The 21298-nt window shown below is 36.3% G+C and overlaps 1 protein-coding gene across 1 annotated transcript in view; it reads right to left on the bottom strand.

The window, feature by feature from the left end:
- The window catches only part of LOC127649403 (NACHT and WD repeat domain-containing protein 2-like), an 82721-nt gene that overhangs the window by 9096 nt on the left and 52327 nt on the right, over positions 1–21298 (bottom strand). The window contains exons 5-7 of the mRNA XM_052134511.1: positions 12441–12644; positions 6769–6913; positions 41–630 (exon numbers count right to left, since the gene is read on the bottom strand). Of these exons, the coding sequence (XP_051990471.1) occupies positions 41–630; positions 6769–6913; positions 12441–12644 (939 nt within the window). The remainder of the gene's footprint in view (positions 1–40; positions 631–6768; positions 6914–12440; positions 12645–21298) is intronic.

Genomic DNA, 21298 nt, shown 5'->3' on the forward strand with positions numbered 1-21298 from the left:
CACACACACACACACACACACACACACACATGCTTTTCACCTGTTTTGCAGCCTCAGCAAGTAACAAGGTCTTTCCAGTACAGGGTCCTCCATACACCACAAGGGGAGTTATCCGTCCACCTTTAGAAGGGTACAGGTATTCCTGGATGAGGTCCAAGGCTTCACTCTTATACACATAAAAGGATGAAAAGGTCTTGCACAGTGACAGATGCTGTATAATCTCGTCATAAAGAGGGTCTGTCTCTGTGTCAAAGTTCTGTTGGACAGTAGCCTGAATGATATCCACCATGTCTTCATAAAACTGTTTACACAGGCCCTCGACATAGTGGCTCTCGACTTCCTGTGAGTAGCCAAGTTTCATGTCACAGTGAGTGACCGATGAGTAGACCCGAAGATTGGATGCTGCCACTATCAATGGAATGAACTCATCTCGAACTTTCAGTAGACGTTCATAGGCTTCCTGGTTTCTCATCACGTGGTCAGTGCTCACCACAATGTCCATGTAACGTGTCATTTCAGGGAGCTTAGCAAAACGGTCAAAGTTGGAGATTTTCCGAATGTAACATACGCATTTCTTCAGGAAAGCTGGTGTTTGCTTGCCCAAAGCAAAATCCAGTTCATCCTCTAATGCTGAAAGATGGAGAGCATAATAATCACTCACTTTGCATGACTGTATGTTTCTTTTCATTCATGGTTTTTATCTCTGGCAATTTTTAATACTAAAACACTTCAGTGGCACTTTTGGAAAACATTCTTAAATTGATGTCATATGGTGAATGCTTCCTACAATTGTGGTAGTCTTTAGCAAATGATTAGATCAACTCTCTAAGCTGCTTTAATTAAAGAAGAAAAAAAGTGGTATGATCTCTTAATCCAGCATTGCCTGGTTTTATCAAAAGCAGCATTCCAGTGATAGCCTGCCAACCTCTTTAGCTTAGTATCATGTACATGCAGCTTGCTTTGTAAAAGAGAAGAGATGGGGATGCAAAGAAGATAAGTAAACGAAAGCAAATTTCTCTTGAGAAAAAAAGTTTCTCAGTTGCATCTCCTTTGTACTTTCATGATTTTAGTAATCAAAATTTAAATCACATAAAAAATGTATAATTCTATTACAAAATGAATTCTCAAGCACCAGATATGGAATTATGATTATTTCCAGGGATCGAGTTGAGGGGGTATGCAAGGGGATGCCATCCCACTTGTTGCAAGTAGCCTGATGGTAGGTAGCTGTGCAGTGTGTAAACCTCACTCCCCTGGCCTGGGAGGTTGTAGCCTTTAGCCTCCTTGTTAGCGGTTATAAAACCACTTATCAAGTAACCACAGCTTGATCAAGGAGAATTGGCTTACTATAGACTGATTTCAAATCTCTAATTTATGTCGAAAATACTACAAAAGGTACTGTCCTCCCAACTTTGTTCATTTTTGCAGAGAAATGGTATATATGAAGAAATTCAGTCAGGAATTTGTACCCATCATAGTACAGAGACTGCACTTATCAGAGTTACAAATTACTTGCTCTTACTTGCATTTCTCTTCTAGTGCTCTTAGATCTTAGTGCTGCCTTCGACACCATAGATTGTGACATTTTCTTAGATAGGCTTGAGAATTATGTTATCACTTGTGAACAGATATTAGCTTGGTTTAGGTCCTATTTCACTAACTGCTTCCACTTTGTCTGTGTAAATGGGGAACTGTCAGATCAAATTAAATTTAAGTATGGAGTGCCAACAGGGATCAGTTTTAGGGTCTCTTCTTCTTCCTATATATGGTCCCCCTGGGAGACATTATCTGTAACCATGGATTTATTTTTCACTGTTAATAACCAACTTTATAATTCTTCAAAATCTGATGAAATTTCACAATTTTCCAAATTAACAGAGTGTATAAATTATATCAAAAAGTGGATGGCTAGAAATTTCCTTCTACTCAATTCCGCTAAAACAGTGGTACTAATTTTTGAACAAAAACCTTAAAAAATAAGACGCTAAAATATAATCAATAAAATATAAAGTCTTGATGGATGTACTGTAACATCAACTTCTACAGCAAAAAATTGAGGTGTTATATTTGATAGCAATCTAACCTTTGAAAAACTAATTTCTAATATTCTTAGAACTGCATTCATCCACCTCCAAAATATTGCTAAGTTACGACACATGCTATTTGTTTCTGATGCCGAAATTATTATTGTACTTATGACCTCAAGACTAGATTATTGTAATGCATTACTATGTGCATGTCCTGCAGTTTTAATAAATACATTTCAGTTGGTTCAAAATGCAGCAGCTAGGGTGCTAACTAAAACCAAGTAATCTGATCACATTAGCCCCATTTTATCAGCATTTCGTTGGCTACCTGTTAAGTTTGGTATTAATTTGACAATTCGGTCAATTACTTCAAAGGTTTGAATGGTCTAGCTATAAAGTAGTTTAGTGATCACACTATAATCCATCTTGTTCACTACAATCGCAAAACTCCGGCCTGTTAACAATACAAAGCATATTAAAATCTACTAAAGGAGGGAGATAATTTTCATATTTGGCTCCTAAACTATGGAATAGTCTTCCCAGCAGTGTTCGGAACTCAGACACACTCTCTCAGTTTAAGTCTAGACTAAAGACTTGTCTATTCAGCCAGGCATGCACCTTATTTATACCTCAATTAATAGCTATGTTGCTTTAGTTAGGTCTGCTGGAATCGGAATTCCCTTCCCTTATTCTTTCACCCTGTTTTAAAGTGAATGGCATCTACACTAATTTTATTCAATTTCTTACCCTGTCTAAACCTCAGGATTATATCTTCCAGATCCATCTCAGGTTCTTCCTGATGTCCAACTCCCACTGTGTCGCTGAGTGATGATGACCAACTGCAGCATGTGCCAGCCAGACTTCAATTCAGTCTACTATGACAGACTTCACAGGGGATGAATTGATGAAAACTCAAAGACATGGGATTCTTCATGAGCCACTGTCTGAAGTATGGGCTCAGGATGGAGTTCACCAAAATTACCTGCCATAAGCTTCCAGCTGGACTGCAATGCTCCTCACTGAATGAAACCTATATCCTCTTGGTCAAAGGAGGGACAACACTCTCTTAAAAAATAAATAAATAAAAGAACTACATAGAAAATGAATTAACCATTAATCTTAGTTAATGTTAGTTAATAGAAATACAATTGTTCATTGTTATTTAATGTTAGTTAATTGTGCATTAATGAATGTTAACAAATACAACTTGATTTTAAAACTGTTAGTATGTTGAAATTAACATTAACCAAAATGTTTATGCTATAAAAGTTTTGTTCATCCTTAGTTCATGTTAACTTATATTGTTAACATCAGTTAACAAATGGAACCTTACTGTAAAATGTTACCATTATTTTCAACATGTATTTAAATTTACAAGTAATTGAGTACTCGATTTTTGAGGGTTTTAAATGACAAAAAAATGCTCATCCCTATGATGCACAAAAAATATGAATCGACAAAAACAAAAGAAGGATAATGTGAAATGTAAAGTGAAAGTGGAGATTGATAGTAAAAAAAGGACCTAAATATTGATCTGTTAAAAAAACAACAACATTCAAACAGTTGTCATGCCATTTTCTAACTCACGGCATTGTGTGAATATAAAAAGTTTTAAAGTTAGTTAATTTTTTCTGCACACCCAATGTCGGAGTGGTACGGTGTAGTTGAAGATGTGTGAACACTTTGGATGTGTAAAATGTTGATGATAAACCAAATTTCCATGAGCATCATCCCATGAAATCTGCAAAGATTAATATAATTGTAAATACAAGTAAACAGTCAAATAAATTACAGACCCTCTTCAATAAGAAACACAACCATATACAGTACATTTTGTAAGATTTGTAATAAACTGATTGTTCATACATTTATTTTATTAACACTAAAAGGGCAAGAACAGAACGATACAGAAAATATTTTTTTATACATGAGGTCTCAAATATTTGGTTTTCTTCCGAATAGAAGATTTTTTTGGTATTACCCAATGTTTTATTACTAAAATAGCCTACTTTTTGAAAAATAGTTTTAAAAGTGCTTTGGACATATAGATAAAATTGACAGTGCTAGTGCAAAATAGAAAAGTATCAACAAAGAAAGGCCAATTGAATAATCATTTTTGATTGTAAGAAATGTCTGAAGAAAAAAAGCATAGTTGTATGTGTACTTAGATTTCTTTATTTTTAGGAAGGCTGGCCCGTTAAGAATTTAAACTAAATTACAAAAGCAAATACTGAATCAAATACACATCTGTTGCAGTGCATTATGAAAATTATTCATTTATTTTTTTTCTATCATTAAATATGAATAATATTGCAATCCACCATTGCACATTTAATCCTATATTTTTGACAGGTTTTACTTTCACTTTCAATCATTATTTTACTTTATTGGCCAAAAACAATTTACATTGAACATTATAATGACTTTATTAGCTATTTATAAAAGTGATCTTAACTGAATAAAATCAATAAAATTGGCAAATCTCACACCGGGAGCATCAGTGCAGATGATGAAATTAAGACGATAAAAAACAAAAATAAATAAAATAAAATGCTGTACTTAGACGTCACATCGTGATGTCACTTCTGTCTTGAGATTTTTTCTGGGAAGTGTGTGAATGCGAGCACAGATTTGGCGAAGGCTTGAGCAATGTGAATGATCAAAATCTCGCAGTCCCAGAATAGATTCAGGTTTGACTTTTCTGGGATTCATCCCAGGATCTCTATGTGAAAGGGGCTTGAATGATGTGAAGACATGTGACGAACAATAGATTGAAACGGCACACTGACCTATTGACTCAACACAAAGAATGCATATTTTAAAACTGTGTGTTCTTATGGTTGCAGGAAAGTGAGAAGATGGTACAATATAACATTTTGAAAATAATATTATTTGAAATTTGAGATTTATTATTTACTAAAACCAGAAACCCTCGAGCATGAAATCATATCCTGTCCATTGTAGTGTCAGAAATAATTTAGCATGCTAGTGTGACCGTGGCACAAAGTGTTCTTTTTTGGCTTTGGTAAACATTAAACTATATAAGAAATTGAATATGAATGTTTAAAAGTCTCCCATTGACTAACAATATAGAATAATAGTTTTCCAATTGTCCGACAGTGATGGTACCATCTTAATATTTGCAAACTAACTTGTGATTGGTATTTCTTACATCTATTTGCACACTGAATTGCAATTGGTCTTGTCCTCTTTGCATACTGTCTATTTAACCATTCATTGATACTTGTGTTCAGCTGACTGAAAACAAGATACATGCATACATACATAGCATTTTATTTACACAGAACCAAAGCCTTAAACCTTAAACTTATCTAAAACATTAACACTATCCTTTTGCTGCCTTGCAAGCACTGTCATAGAATTGACTAATAAAGAGTGCTTTGCAGAGAGTAGATAGGGAACATACTGATTTGATTTTCTAATCAAAGGGATTACTTGGATTTATTTTATGAAGACATTGGGAGAAGATTGCAAACTTGCAATATGATTCCTATTTCCCATGATACTCAATGACCAACAAAATGCCCCATCTTTCATATACTAGAGAGGGTACAGGAACTGACCAGGTATAGACTTCACTAAAGCTCTTAAGTCAGACAGTAGAGCCCATTTTTAATGAAAGGAGCCAAGAGCAGATTGTTCACTTGGGGGAAACCTTCTGATATACTGAATGTCAAGATGAAGACTTAACTGTATCAGTGATATATTGAGTTACAGTGTAAGACCATGCTCTCAGGATGACATAAAAGAGCAAGCAGTAAATCTGTTCTTTCTCCTGTCCTGACCCACAGGCTCTATTGTGGGGTATGGTGATGAGATTTAACTGAATCACTGCATATTGGATTAACCTGGATGAATTAAATTAGCCTGATTAGATCTCTTATTATGCTGGTTAATGCTGGCAAATTTTTATTGAGTCAAAATGATTTTAAAGAGTGGGATATAAATAACATTTTTGTTTATTATAAGACTTAAATTTGAGCTCTCTTTGAAACCACAAAGCTATAAACTAAAGCTCTATTCCGTGATTCAGCTTTTTTCTACTGACAAACAACCTATTATGACCTAACCGTTAAGTGTCAAGTGCGACTGAAGTGTTTTAAAGCAAAAGGGGGCCTTAAAGGACCCTCAAATTTCTTTGACACAGCTGACTAAGGTGTCAGTAAATGACACAGTAGGTCTTAAGCAATTAGCATAAATCATCAGACACTGGGTCCACATAAGACCGTAAACTACAAATTTGTGTTAATTCTTAAAATTTGCCAATACAAACAATAGGTAAGTTCCAGATAGAGTACATTCCATATACAGTACATGTAAGTTCCATTTGACATATGTTGTAACTGTTTACGGTTAAAAGAACAGTTCCTCCTCAAATAGAAAGTTTGTCATAATTTACTTACCCTCATGTTGTTCAAATGCATATGACTTTCCTTTCTTCTGTGGAACACAAAAGGAGATATTATGCAGAATGTTTGCCTCAGTCACTATTCACTTACATTGTATGGAAAACAGGAGTTATGACAGTAAAAGATAACTGAGGCTAACATTCTGCATAACATCTCAGAGAATTATGCAGGTTTGGAACAGCACGAGGGTGAGTGAATGATGACAGCATATACATTTTTCCGTTAACTGTCCTTTTAAAGAATTTGTCTATGTAAAAAACTGTGGAAATTTATTAGTGGTGATCTTAGACATTAATGTAACTAGAGATTACCAGAGCAGAGAAATTTATTGGCTTGACTGCTCTTCATGGTTCCCTTCTCCTGCAGCTGTAAAACAGAGGTTCGGAAGATTCTCTTGATTTCCTCTGAGACTGCCCTCCATGCCTTGTCGTTCTTTGACTTTGCTACGCTGCTTGACTCAATCTGTGGGGTAAAAGAACATATGGAGTCATCCAATTATTCAAGGTTCCATTACTTGCATGTTGCCCATTTAAATCCAATAATAAACTAACCCACATTCCCATACTGTCCAGTTTATTTAAGTTCTATCATTCTACAAGAAAGCAATAACATATGTAAATGTACTTTTATTCTTCTAAGCACTTTGTGGTTTAACTGCAGTTTTAGTCCTTAGTGGCTCAAGTAGCAACTGCATTGAGGATTTGTTTTAGGACTTGACTTTTGTCATGTAATTGTCACAAATACAGTATATTATATTTGCACTTCTTACATTTCACTATTTGTTCAATTTGGTAATATTTTATAAATTTTTCAATTTGGTAACAAAACATCTGACAAAATTATACAAGTTATATTAATTCATTTTCCTGTTGTGAGTTTCTGGATAAGAATTTTTAATTCACATTATTCATTTTTATTATTTATTTTGATGATACTCACAAAAAGCAATTTCTAGCAGTTGAAATATAAAAAAATGTTTCAAGTGTAAAAATCTGTATTTTAACTACAAAAGAATAATATTCACATATTTACATGACTTTTAAGACCCTATTATTTTCCATTATGTTTCATGCCTGCAAATACAAATTAAAAAAATCCCTGATATGTTCAAGTTTTCAGGACTGTGAGAACCGTGTGTATTCCAGGGTGAATTCAGGTAAATGGAGCATAATCACAACACATAAGAGGCAGCATTGAAAGACAAGTGATGTGGAGAATCAAAAACAAAGATAACAGAGAGAGACAACTGGCATATTCCAGCATCAGAGCTTAAATGTTGGTTTAGCCAAAAATTTAAATTCTCTTATAATTTGCTCACTCTCATGCCATCCCAGATGTGTATGACTTACTTTCTTCAGCAGAACACATTTGAAGAAAAAGAGAAGAATATCTTAGCTCAGTAGGATCCCTAAAATGCAAGTGTATGGTGATCAGACATTTGAAGCTCAAAAAAAATCACAGACAGTCAGCATAAATGTCATCCATATGACATAAACTTTTTAACTATAAATCATCACTACTAGTCAGCAGCAGTACAGTATGTGTATTCATGAGAGAGCGGAGTTCACGCAGTCTCTCTTGTGATGTATTCGAGTTGGCATGATACAGATGTAATCTCATGTTTTTCTCTTAGTTGTGTGGCTGGATGAGGAGAGGTATTTATTAGAAAATATGATAAACATAACATTTTCTCAAATGAGGAAAATAGTGTCCAAGGGGGTATCGGGTGTCCTCACGGTGTGTGTGTGTATGTGTGGAGGGGGGTGGTCGTGTAGGATGGGGAGTGTCCAGAGGACAATCCAAGACATGGGCAGGGTCCAGTGGCTGCATGCGCTACCCTCCTGTGTCCATGGCACTCGGGCGGCATCCTTGCCAGCCAATCTTCCTAGGCAGATGTGAGGGGAAAGCGGCCCGGCATCCATGCCCACTGGCCGTGACATGTGCTCCAATCCCCCGGTCATATCTAATACACGCTGGGGGTGCGGGTCTGGCATGCATCTAATTCGTCCAGAATCCTCCCCGCTCTGCTCCTGGATCTGTGAGGATGCTAGTGTGTGCCCACAAAGAAGATAGAAGCCAGCTCCAAGTACCACGGACCGAGGAGGGGAGCATGTGTGGCCGCCAGACCACGCCCATGTCCTGTATCCTCTTCTGGACACTCCCCATCCTACACAACCCAACTTTCACCATGAGGATTCCAGTTCTCATGTCTCACATGCCAAAGAAATGATGTCACACACGCATAATGCTGCTGATGGTTTACAGTTAAAACTTTAGAAGACATTTTTTTTAACCGCTGGAGTCAACTTTTATGCTGACTGTCGGTTCTTTTTTGAGCTGATAAAAAAATCTGAGCTGATAAAAAGGCCTGATCACCATCCACTTGCATTTTAAGGACCTACTGATCAAATATATTCTTCTATTTTTCTTCAAATGTGTTCTGCTGAAGAAAGAAAGTCCTGTACATCAGGAATGGAATGAGGGGGAGTGAATGATGAAAGCATGTTCATTTTTGGGTGAACTATCCCTTCAAATATGTGTGAAATTATCCAATACTCATCAACATTATTTTACTCATTACACATTTTTTCAGAGAAAAGCCAATCAACAAAGTAGCTCTTTTTAACGTCAAACGCCGAAGGAAAACAGACCACTTTTGATAAAGTGAACCCTCTGTATTGTAAGGTAAATAGAGACTCCATTGTCAAAACATTGGCCCAATTTAACTGAATGTACACTACAAAACAAATGGCATAGTAGACTCTCTACACAGTTACTCCATTGTTAAAGCAGACACCAGATTGTTCCAGAAATTATATTTTAGGAAGTGTCTTTCATGAACCCATTAACCTACCGGACAGTCAGTAGACAGAGGCAGATGGAAATGAAGAGAAAAAGTGAGAGAGAGAGATCAGTGGGTGTTTTTGCTGAGTGCAGGTAGAAACTTGTCCTGCTGCTTTTCTCATTTTAGTCCAACAGAGATCCTCAGCTTTGCAGACGCTACCTCAATTTGCAGCCACTCTGCATTAAAACCTGATTTATACTCAATGATCAGTGTGTGTGTGTGTTTGTGTGTGTGTTTGTGTGTGTGTGTGGGTGTGTGTGTGTGTTTGTGTGAGCGTGTATTTATCACTTTGTGGGGACCAAATGTCCCCATAAGGATAGTAAAACCCGAAATTTTTGACCTTGTGGGGACATTTTGTCGGTCCCCATGAGGAAAACAGCTTATAAATCATACTAATTTATGTTTTTTGAAAATGTAAAAATGCAGAAAGTTTTCTGTGAGGGTTAGGTTTAGGGGTAGGGTTAGGTTTAGGGGATAGAATATAAAGTTTGTACAGTATAAAAACCATTATGTCTATGGAAAGTCCCCATAAAACATGGAAACACAACATGTGTGTGTGTGTGTGTGTGTGTGTGTGTGTGTGTATATACGAATGATATAAAGTGAAACAGTATTTTTTTTGTTTGCGTGTGTGTGAGAAAGAGTCTCGGTATATTTGAATGATAGACAAACGGAATTTATGAAGCTTGTATACTCTACAGCTAGTAAACAATGTTCTCTCTTGGATTTACCAACTGACATTTACAGGCCATTTCGTCAGGTCTGCTGGTAGATGAATCTACTCCTGGATCTAGCAGCTACCATCTCTTTTGCCTCAAAAATCCCAAAACAGCTGACGCAGAAAAGGCTACCTGAGCGTTATGTTTATGTCTAGATTATAAACTTTTGATTGCTTTGGTTTTGTAACAGGGGGAAAAAAAACTGATAAAATGTACAGTGTACCTTGAACGTGTTGTGTAAAAGGGAGTTTGTCCCAAAATTAGACAACCTAGTATCATAGAATGATAATTGCTATAACACATTTTTTTCAAACTGGCTTTTAGGTGCAGAATTCAATATTTTGTCACAGTTTCAGGTGAAATTAACACAGGTTAATTTACTAAACTAACTAAAGTGCTAAAATATTTTATTCTCTTTCACACAAATCATGACTACAACAAATGATTATGACTTATGTGTATAAACACAAAAGTTTTGCACTATTACTTACACACTGCTACGTTATGATGTCGAAACACTTTTACTATAACACATCATTTGAAAAACTATGTATTTTAATGCTTGTATTACCAGGGATGGGGAGTAATGGAATACATGTATCATGATGACATATTTAAAATACAAAATATAAGTAACTTTATTCCACTACAGTTACAATTTAAATCATTGTTAATTAGAATACAGTTACATTAAAAATATTTTGATTACTGAAGAGATTACTTTGCATTTATTGTCATTTGTTTCATTTAATATTTAGTCCTTTCAGATGGAAAACATTTAGGCCTATACATATAAATGATGCAATCCAAAGTGCATTTGAACAGCGGTGAAACACTTTCTCGTGATGTGTTACATTCATACGAGCAGACAAAGAAGTAAAAATGAAGTAAGTTTGGAGCAGAAGAAATAGAAATAAACCTTGTGTAAATTGTCAGCTTTACGCTAAGCTAAAAAGCTAGTTCTAGCCATTTTACATGCACATTACAAGGCATGATCATGTTTTGTTAATAAAGAAAATTCACGTTGGTTTATAATTATTTTTTTCTAGTAAGACCTTTGATATTAGGGCAAAATTCACATTCTTGATAATAATTTTTGTATAGTTTTCCTGTAAAAATATCTAAAAATCTTTAAAACAAGATAAATCTTGTTTTAGAAACAACAGGCATAAGATATTCAGGTTTTTCAGAGAATGTATTTTTAACATGTGTAGTTCGTCTTACTGTACAGGAAGAGTTTTTATAGTCAAAACAAGTTAAAAAAATCTAACAGTGCTGAAGAAGTAATCCAAAGTATTTAGAATACATTACTGACCTTGAGTAATCTAACGGAATACTAAACAAATTACATTTTACAACATGTATTCTGTAATCTGTAGTGGAATACATTTCAAAAGTAACCCTCTCAACCCTGTATATTACAGACCCACCAACATTTACACACTTATTCTACTATGATTAGCTTCAATGAAAGTTCACCTGATAGAGTGTGGTCAGAAGACCATGGTTTGAGCCCAGCCAAGATCGCAAGCGGACACTTTTCATTTATTATTTTGTTCAAGGACTCAAATGGTTAGGTGTAGGTGTAGGTGTGGGCTTTGGGTAAGGATGTCTGTTTTGTTTAACTCTCATTTGATTTTCAGATCACTACTGGTTAGGATTAGGTTAAAAGTTTAGGTTAGGGAGGTCCGTTTTACTCATTAAAACCTTGTCTGATTATGAACCCATTTCACTCACTTTTGATGCCCCCTGCTGGACATGTAATAACGTGTAATAAGGTATTTGCCATTGACATGCAATATTCATGAGATCAGGCTGAAATTAAAATATTGCCATCACTTAGGGCCCCTAATGCATCCTTGCTGTAAATCCTTGTTTTGGTTCACACAGAACGTATCTTTGCTCTGTAAAAAGTAGATGAAGAAGAAAAAAAAAACGATACAAACAACAACTACAACAGTGAGACATGCCCCACAAACAAGGCGTCCATCTATCACATGTTTGCATCCTCATGTTGTTCGAAACTCATTCCACTTTCTTTCTTCATTGAATCAGAAAAGGAGATGTTAGGCATAATGTTGTCCTCAGTCAGAATTCACTTCCATAGCATTGTTTTTCTATACATTGAAAGTGATAGACTGTGGCTGTCATTCTCCCTAAATCCCTTTTTGTGGTCCACAGAAGAAAGAAAATCAAATGTGCTTGGAACAATATAAAGGTGAGAAAACTATGACATAATTTTCATTTTTGGGTGAACTATTGATCCCATAAAGTGCATATAAAGGGAGCTCCTTTTAGTCCATATTATAAATATTTTGTTTAAAACAAATATTTGATCAATACTGAGATCAATGCTACAGTCCTAAAAGGTAACCCAGCAAATATATCATTCACAATGATTAATTCTTTCTGTACTTACAGAGTTCTGGTAGTTCTTTAGCATCTCAGCTTTTGGTTTTAGGTAGTAGGCAGGAGGGACAGAGTTCTCATCCCGGCAGTACCACTCCTCTAGGATCCGTGTGTCTAGTCCCGCCTCCAAAGCCGCATCCAAGATCATCTCAAACTCAGCCGACTCCACTTCCCCTGGGACACGGATGCTGCCGTACTTCTCTCCGATAAGCCCCTGGGAAAGAGAGGAAGACATTTATTTAGACCTTCATCAAAACATATCAAGTAAGAGTGTAAATACTTTATACTGTTAGTTTCTATGGAGGTAATTGGCATACAGAACAACTCCTATATGCCTAAATGGGAAAAGACTACAACATTTTCCAAACTGTTTGTCAAGATAATGCTTCCTATGATATATTTCAAATCAGAAATTAAATCTAACATCAATGGAATCTTAAATTGTCTTGAATCTTAAAATTTAGCTCAAATCAATATCAAAACTATTTTTTTTCAGGCTAGGCAAGCTAATGTATATGTATGTTGTAAAGTAAACAAACTCTGAAAAGTATAAAAAGTTGATTGGCTCTTTTAAAAAAAATAAGACAATGAGTGGTCCATCTTCTCTGCCTTATAATATCTCTGGAATAAATTAAGCAGCAGGAAAAACAGAGTGAAAAATCAAAGAAAGAAAAATGAGAAATTACATTATGAAAAAACTATAAATTCCAGTCTCTGCACTGAAAAAATTTGAAATGATCAACTCATGCTAATTAACAGGGTTCTTCAATGAAAAAACAAAGCTAAAGAACAAAGTAGCTCATTTAAACTCTAAAGCAACAGAAGCCAAAGGAAAGCAGACCATTTATGACATGGCATTGAGGGTAGAACATAATGAACCTACAAACAAGACTGTTAGCTTTGGCAGCGTACCACTGCCAAACTTTCTATCTTCAGCAAGCTATTTATCTAACACTGTGTGATTGTTGTCCATGCCACTGAGATTAGCAAGCCCATTCGCTACGTTTTCCAGTCATTGTGTCAGCAAGCCCATAACTGTCAGCGGCAGAGCGTTTAAATTGCGCCGGATAAGCCTATAGCCTAATGATCTGGCCCGTTCTCAAAAGCCTATGCGTTATTGAACTCCTGGAGAAGAGATGTGGGTGTGTGGCAATCACAAAATGGGATTAATGAGGCGTAACAGAGAACCACATAGATGCTCTTCATTTTAAGTCATATTTAATCTAAAATTAGATATTTTTTACAGTAAAATGTGACAATGCTATGAGATGTTTTATGTGACAACTAATTCAATTTATGTCTTTAATAGCTGATGAGGTGAACTTTCAATGATTTGGTAACCTGACCTTTAAATCACTGCACGTCTTTTACTTCCCCTGACAAGTTCTCTCTTTCCTGTCCCTCATTCTTTCCAAAACCTTCCTACACAGAGAAATAAACATTGCTCTTGCTAACTTTGTCACACTGCCTTTAGAGTAGAGGACTGAGGAGTATCAAGGCTTTGGAACTCTGCCAGCTAGATTAAGAAGGTAAATGTGATGAGCCAAACATTTCCTCTCTTTTAAGCAAGGGGAATTAATAGGGAATTTGATGACTAAAAAGTCACTTTTGAAAACTAAATAAATAAACAAATAAAGGTATAATTAATCATCATACAAGAACAGTGGATTTAATTAGCTTTAATGCTCACTGTGCTGCCCTCTCAACCAGAGGCAATGTACACCAATTTTACGAAACTAAGGGAGCATGTGTAGAGGGGGGAACAGTGCGAGCAGTGCTGCTGCTCAGATCTTGATGAGCTCTGATTTACCAAATGATGCACAAATTTGCTTTCTGAGATCCCAAATAATTTGTATTGATACAACAAATCTCACCATTTGGATGTCAAGTTGTAATTTAATTTTACACATCGTTTCAAAGCAGCTTTACAGAAAATCATACTGTATTGTCTATAATGTCTTGAATGTCTTGAAGTCCCAAATGAACAGCTTTTTTGAAAAACTTCATTTAAAGGGATAGTTCACCCAAAAATTCAAATTCTCTTATCATTTACTTACCCTCATGCCATCATAGACGTGTATGACTTTCTTTCTTCTGCCGAACACAAAAGAAGACTTTGAAAAGAATATTTCAGCTCTGTAAGTCCATCTAATGAAAGTGAATGTTGGTCAGACATTTGAAGCTCCAAAGGAGATAAAGTCAGCATAAAGGTAATCGATAAGACTCCACTGATTTAATTAATGTTTTCTGAAGCAATCCATATAGTTTTGGGTAAGAACAGACCAAAACAGAAATCATGATCGCCAAGGATACTGGGACCTAGAGAACTGAGATTGTTTGTGTTCAGGAAAAGATAGAAAGTTATACACATCTTAGTTGGCATGAAAGCTGTTGAGAGAAACTGGCTATAAAGGGTACATAATGCCAATATTAATTAGCTATGTGTAATGCCAGACAATTGAGAAGATTAAGAGATGTAACTTTTTGGTAGGCCATTTTTAAAGGTGCATTCAAAAATGGCAGCCCCCATGAGGGCACCCCTGCCCCATGTAGAATGAAACAGCTTTTATAAGGTTACTGATATGTGAGTGGTCATGATTTTATAAGTATGTTTCAAAATTAAAATGTATTTATTTAGGAGTAAATCTTTTTTTATGAGGAAAAAAGACCTGGAAGATGACTCTGCACAGTAACTCTGTATACCCTGTTTATACTCAATGTGACACATTGAAACTCATCTCATTACTACCCAGTTACATAAAACTGAATTACATTGTCACAGCAAATACTTATAGCCTCAGAAAGTGTATAACATGAAAAGAGATATTGTGAGAAACTAGTAAAACAAGTTTTTGGGTGTTTCTATTGCGATAGGTCCTTTTGGCATTTTAGATGCACACACGTACACTCCTCTGTTTCGCAAAGACATACATCTACCTCATGAAATATCATATTGGGGTCACAGACATCTCCAATGCAATGAAATTATGTCTGCTGTTGCTGCGGATACGCTCTATTATCTGCACCCCAGGGCACGGACAAGAACAAGGTGTGTAAGTGTCTGTAAAATAACCGCATAGTGCCATCTGTTTGCTAGAAACATCTATCATGATCTATAACTCTGCATAAAATCTACTCTAATATTATTCTATTTGGTTCCATGTCTCAACCTCGGGATTCATATTCATAAAATTCCAACTGTAAGACATTGGATACTTCATATGCCACTACCTGAACATTGGACCTGCCGGTTGAACTGCGTTGCACCTCATCATTTATCTCTACCTGCATCACCTTTGTCTATTGATGGACTACACTCTTGATATCGAATAAATAGACTATAATTTAACTGCCAACAAAAGCCTTCATCAGCCAACTAACAAAAGACAATGCATCTAGGTAAACTTGGATGGACTTAAAAGTCATTAATCTTACAGTGAGCAAGGTTATTTTTCTCCATTAGCCAACATCATATGGGGTTTTGTGTTCCTTGCTCACAGGGGATTTTAGAAATTTTAGAGGCTACAGTGCATCCGGAAAGTATTTACAGCGCTTCACATTTTCCACATTTTGTTATGTTACAGCCTTATTTCAAAATTGATTAAATTCATTATTTTCCTCCAAATTCTACAAACAAAACCCCATAATAGCAACGTGAAAGAAGTTTGTTTGAAATCTTTGCAAATTTATCACAAATAAAAAACTAAAAAAATCACATGTACAAAAGTATTCACAGCCTTTGCTCAATACTGTGTTGAAGCACCTTTGGCACCAATTACAGCCTCAAGTCTTTTTGTGTATGATGCTACAAGCTTGGCACACCTATTTTTGAGCAGTTTCTCCCATTCGTCTTTGCAGGACCTCTCAAGCTCCATCAGGTTGGATGGGGAGCGTCGGTGCACAGCCATTTTCAGATCTCTCCAGAGATGTTCAATCGGGTTCAAGTATGGGCTCTGGCTGGGCCACTCAAGGACATTCACAGAGTTGTCCTGTAGCTACTCCTTTGTTATCTTGGCTGTGTGCTTAGGGTCGTTGTCCTGTTGGAAGATGAACCTTCTCCCCAGTCTAAGGTCCAGAGCACTCTGGAGCAGGTTTTCATCAAGGATGTCTCTGTAAATTGCTGCATTCACCTTTCCCTCGATCCTGACTAGTCTCTCAGTTCCTGCTACTGAAAAACATCCCCACAGCATGATGCTGCCACCACCATGCTTCACTGTAGGGATGGAATTGGGCAGGCGATTAGATTTCCTCCAGACATGACGCTTGCATTCAAGCCATAGAGATCAATCTTTGTTTCATCAGGCCAGAGAATTTTGTTTCTCATGCTTTGAGAGTCCTTCAGGTGCCATTTGACAAACACCTGATGGGCTGTCATGTGCCTTTTACTGAGGAGTGGCTTCCGTCTGGCCACTCTACCATACAGGCCTGATTGTTGGAGTGCTGCAGAGATGGTTGTTCTTCTGTAAGTTTCTCCTCTCTCCACATAGAAATGCTGGCGCTCTGTCAGAGTGGCCATAGGGTTCTTGATCACCTCCCTGACTAAGGCCCTTCTCCCCCGATCTCTCAGTGTGGCCGGGCGGCCAGCTCTAGGAAGAGTCCCAGTGGTTTCAAACTTCTTCCATTTACAGATGATGGAGGTCACTGTGCTCATTGGGACCTTCAATGCTGCAGAAAATTGTCTGTACCCTTCCCCAGATCTGTGCCTCGATACAATCCTGTCTCAGAGGTCTACAGACAATTCCTCATGGCAAAGGCTGTGAATACTTTTGTACATGTAATTTTTTAATTTTAAATTTTTAATATATTTGCAAAGATTTCAAACAAACTTCTTTCAAGTTTTCCTTATGGGGTATTGTTTGTAGAATTTTGAGGAAAAATAGTGAACGTAATCCATTTTGGAATAAGGCTGGAACATAACAAAATGTGGAAAAAGTGAAGCGCTGTGAATACTTTCCGGATGCACTGTACATATACAGTATATATATATGTAGCCTCTAAAAATTCAGTGCTAGTAGGAGTGAGTGCTATAGACGGACAGTGTGCTAGAGACATTCTCTTGATACTGTGCCACACTTTGATGACACATAAACCGGTACTAGATTAAACAGACACTTTGAAGTTGTATTAGAAGTGTGTATCATCGTGTTCTCTTTTTTTGTTCACTCCATCTGTTGTTCTGCATCTCTCTTACTGTCCTTCATCTCTACATAAGCTTGGTTCTCCCCTCTGGCTGTCTGTGTCTATCCCCATCTCTCTCTTTCTCCCTCTCTCGCATGCTCTAGCTCTGCCTCAAGCTGTGTGACAGTGAGTTTCAGCTGTGTATCTGTACTGTTTCCTCTTGCAAGAGCTTTGATGTCTGCCTTACTGTCACTGTGCTGGGAAACCTTAACCTCAGAGTGTGGCACTGTGGGAAGAGTTCAGTATTTACTCATCTTCAAAGAATTTTAGGTTATTTTTATAGCATTTTGAATAGCCTCAAAAGAAAGAAAATTACATTAGGTTACAATTATAATTACATGATATTCACAGTATTGTGCAAAAGCTTTAGGCAGTTGTGGAAAAAAGTTATATAGTAATGATGTTTTAAAAAATAATGGCAGGAATATTTTTTTATTTATCAAGTCACTCATACAAAGTGCAGTAAAAATAAAAAAATAAACTAAATAAATATTTAGTGTGAAAACCCTATGCCTTTAAAACAGCACCGATTATTCTATGCACACTAATGCACAGTTTTTCAAGGTTGATGGCAAAGAGGTTGTTCCAAGTGTCTTGAAGAACCTGCCAACTTGACTCAATGATGTTGAGATCCAGGCTCTGTGTTCTGAGATCTGAGATCAGGACTCCTTGTTCTAAATCCATTATTTTCTTTTTGCAAAAGGAATGCTATCTAAATGTGATATTTTCTATTGACACACCAAAAGTACATTTCCATCTTAATACAAATGTTTAGTATTGTACTGTACATATGTTAAATGTTGGGTGTAATATGGTACAAAACAATGTGTAATCAGATTACTTTTTAATTAAGTAATATAGGGTGTTACGTGCTCTTGTTCTTTTGCTTTTGGTATTCATGTGTGCAGGGCTGGACTGGTAATCTGGCATACTAGGCATTTTCCCGGTGGGCCGACGCACCTTGGGGCCAATCAGGGGCAATATGAAGGCTTTGGGAAGAATTGCAAAGAAAAATACACTTTTGAAATAGATCAGCTATACTGTAAGGAGCGTGAGTAGTGCCCGACAAGACAGCCACATTTATTGCAAGTGTTACAGGAAGTGTGGGGTGAAATGTCACCCGAGTATCTGGACAAACTGACAGCTGGAATGCCAAGGATCTGCAAAGCTGTCATTGCTGCACATGGAGGATTTTTTGATGAGAACTATTTGAAGTAGTTTAAGGCATTCAGTTGAATGCCACTTTGGTGAATAAAAGTACCAATTTCTTTCCAAAAGAGCAAAATCTGTACATTATTCCAAACTTTTGGCCGCCAGTGTACACCTAAAGTACTGCCTATTTAAAAGGTTCAGGCTGCACTTCATGAGTTTTGTCGTTAAACCAGTTTACAACAGACATAGTAGATCAAGAAGCTGACCAGGAAGACTTATTTTCATTTAATTTATTTAAATATTGAATAGTTTTAATGGGAGTTTGGATGCTTTACTAACTCTTTAGTTACTTGATAGTTTAAGCTTAGTCAGCTCACCTGTCCTTGTTAAAGTCTAGTATGTTTTTATTTACTGTTGTTGTCTTTTTGTTCTTTCTTTTCATTGTAAATAAGACCTCACCTTTTTAACCTGGTCATTACAAATTCTGTTTTCTTGACTGCATATGTTGGTCCTAAACTTAGGTTGTAACATAGTGGATGACTCTTTATTTTTTAGAAATAATTTATCAGTTACTGTTCTGCTGTTGCTTGCATTATATAGGTAACTCTGACTTTAATACAATTACCACAGACAATAATTGCATCCCTCAGTTTGTAAATGTCAAAGAATCATTAACAGTACTGCACTTACAATGGAAGTCTATCAGGCAAGACATTCTGGAGGATTTAAAGCAGAAATAATTCAATATTTTTATAATTATAAATAAAAGTAAATTAAAAAGCAAATAAGGTATAAAAGTATAAGGTATAGGTATAAAAGTGAATACTATAACATATTTGTAATATCTAATTAGCAGTAACATATAGTTAAGTATCTACTAGTACTTAATTAAATCCTACATTTAAAATTGTAATTTTAAGTATTTATAATTAAGTATTTTTGTAATTGCACCTCTAATAATTCTTCCAAATTTATTTTTAATTTGATGTAAAGTTGCCAGCTTCATCCCCATCCTTTTATCAGTGAATTACATGTTACATGTGTGCTACAGTCATTTCTGTGAGTGGAGTCTGCCACCCACTATAAACTCAATTTATGTTTGAGTTTAATGTTAATGTTAAGGATGGGGCGAGGACACATTCCTTCAACAGTAGTTAATTTGTAACCTAAATGTAACTTCCAGTTACAAACATTGTTTTGATGAAGATGATTGTAGTCGTTTTCGTTTGGCTGACATGCCTAACGTTCATTCTTTTTAAAAATGATTTAAAATGATATGACAGCAGCGGCACTATATTTAATTGCTTGCTTGCTGTTAGAACAGGCTGGTTTGTAGAATGAAAATTGTTGCCTTTCTTTGAATTTACAAGACTTGCAAATAAAATAACTGTAAAATGTGGGATCACGCCTTAGAGAAAAAGCCTTTTAGCTACATTAAACAACACAAGCCCTGTTCAGGTATTGACATCATGCAATAAACTAATGGCTTCAGATACATTTACAATGTCACAGAGTGACTTATGTGATTATGTTATGGATTGTGTTACAATTTATTTGATCTAAAATGAAGAACTGAAAGGACATTTTGGGGTCTGTCCATGTATTTTCCATCTGGTAAAGACTGATATGGGATTTAGGAATGAATCCATAAGTAATGTAATACGTATCTTTTGGAACACTTTACATGTTACTTTAGCTATAAGTAACAATATAGCTGACACTCTCAAAATTAATGTGTGTACTGCAGATGACAAAACCCCTCAGCTTTAAAGTTCAATTCCCTTTTAAATCCCACCAACTTCAGCCATACTGCAGTCTGTTTTCTTTTTAATTTGAGTGTTTCTCTCAATCTCTTGCTCTTTGTTTTGCTGCTTTCCCCATCTCTGCCTGTCACACTTAGACTAAATAATTCCAATCTGCCTAGAGAGATTCTCTGGAGACCCACCAACACATGCAACCCAGAACTGTCATCCGCAAAACCTTCTCTCTCTCTCTCTCTCTCTCTCTCGCTCAGATAAAAGTCAAATTTTTGAACCCAAATACATGTATCTACCGCCATGCAGTGACACAACATCACTGAAGTTTATGGAGGAAATCACATATTTAGATCAAACACTCTCAAAGCTTCAAGTGTGTCAGAGATTGCTTGGAACATTTTGAACCATAAAGTCCAAAGGGAACAGTCTTTGAACTCAAGTCTGCTTCAAGCCAGATGATCTGAACTATGAGGGAGACGTATTTCTTCTCGAATAACTGACCTCCATTCTTACTCTTGTGAGATAATGAAGAGCTCTTTGGGAAAAGCCAGCACAGTTTTCAGGAAACTGCTTGCTACCTACTGAAAGTTCACAGGGGAGAAAGACTTACCCATATGTTGCTTTGTAAAAAGAGCTAAGTTTAGCTCATTTTAACTAGTCCACTGAGGAACATGGCCTGGATCTTGCCTTGTCCAGTTGAAAGGGATAGTCCTCCAAAAATGAAAATTATCTCATAATTTACTCACCCTCATGCCATCCCAAATTTGTATGACTCTTTCTT

This window comes from Xyrauchen texanus, chromosome 1, assembly GCF_025860055.1.
Source record: "Xyrauchen texanus isolate HMW12.3.18 chromosome 1, RBS_HiC_50CHRs, whole genome shotgun sequence".
Classification (NCBI taxonomy): domain Eukaryota; kingdom Metazoa; phylum Chordata; class Actinopteri; order Cypriniformes; family Catostomidae; genus Xyrauchen; species Xyrauchen texanus.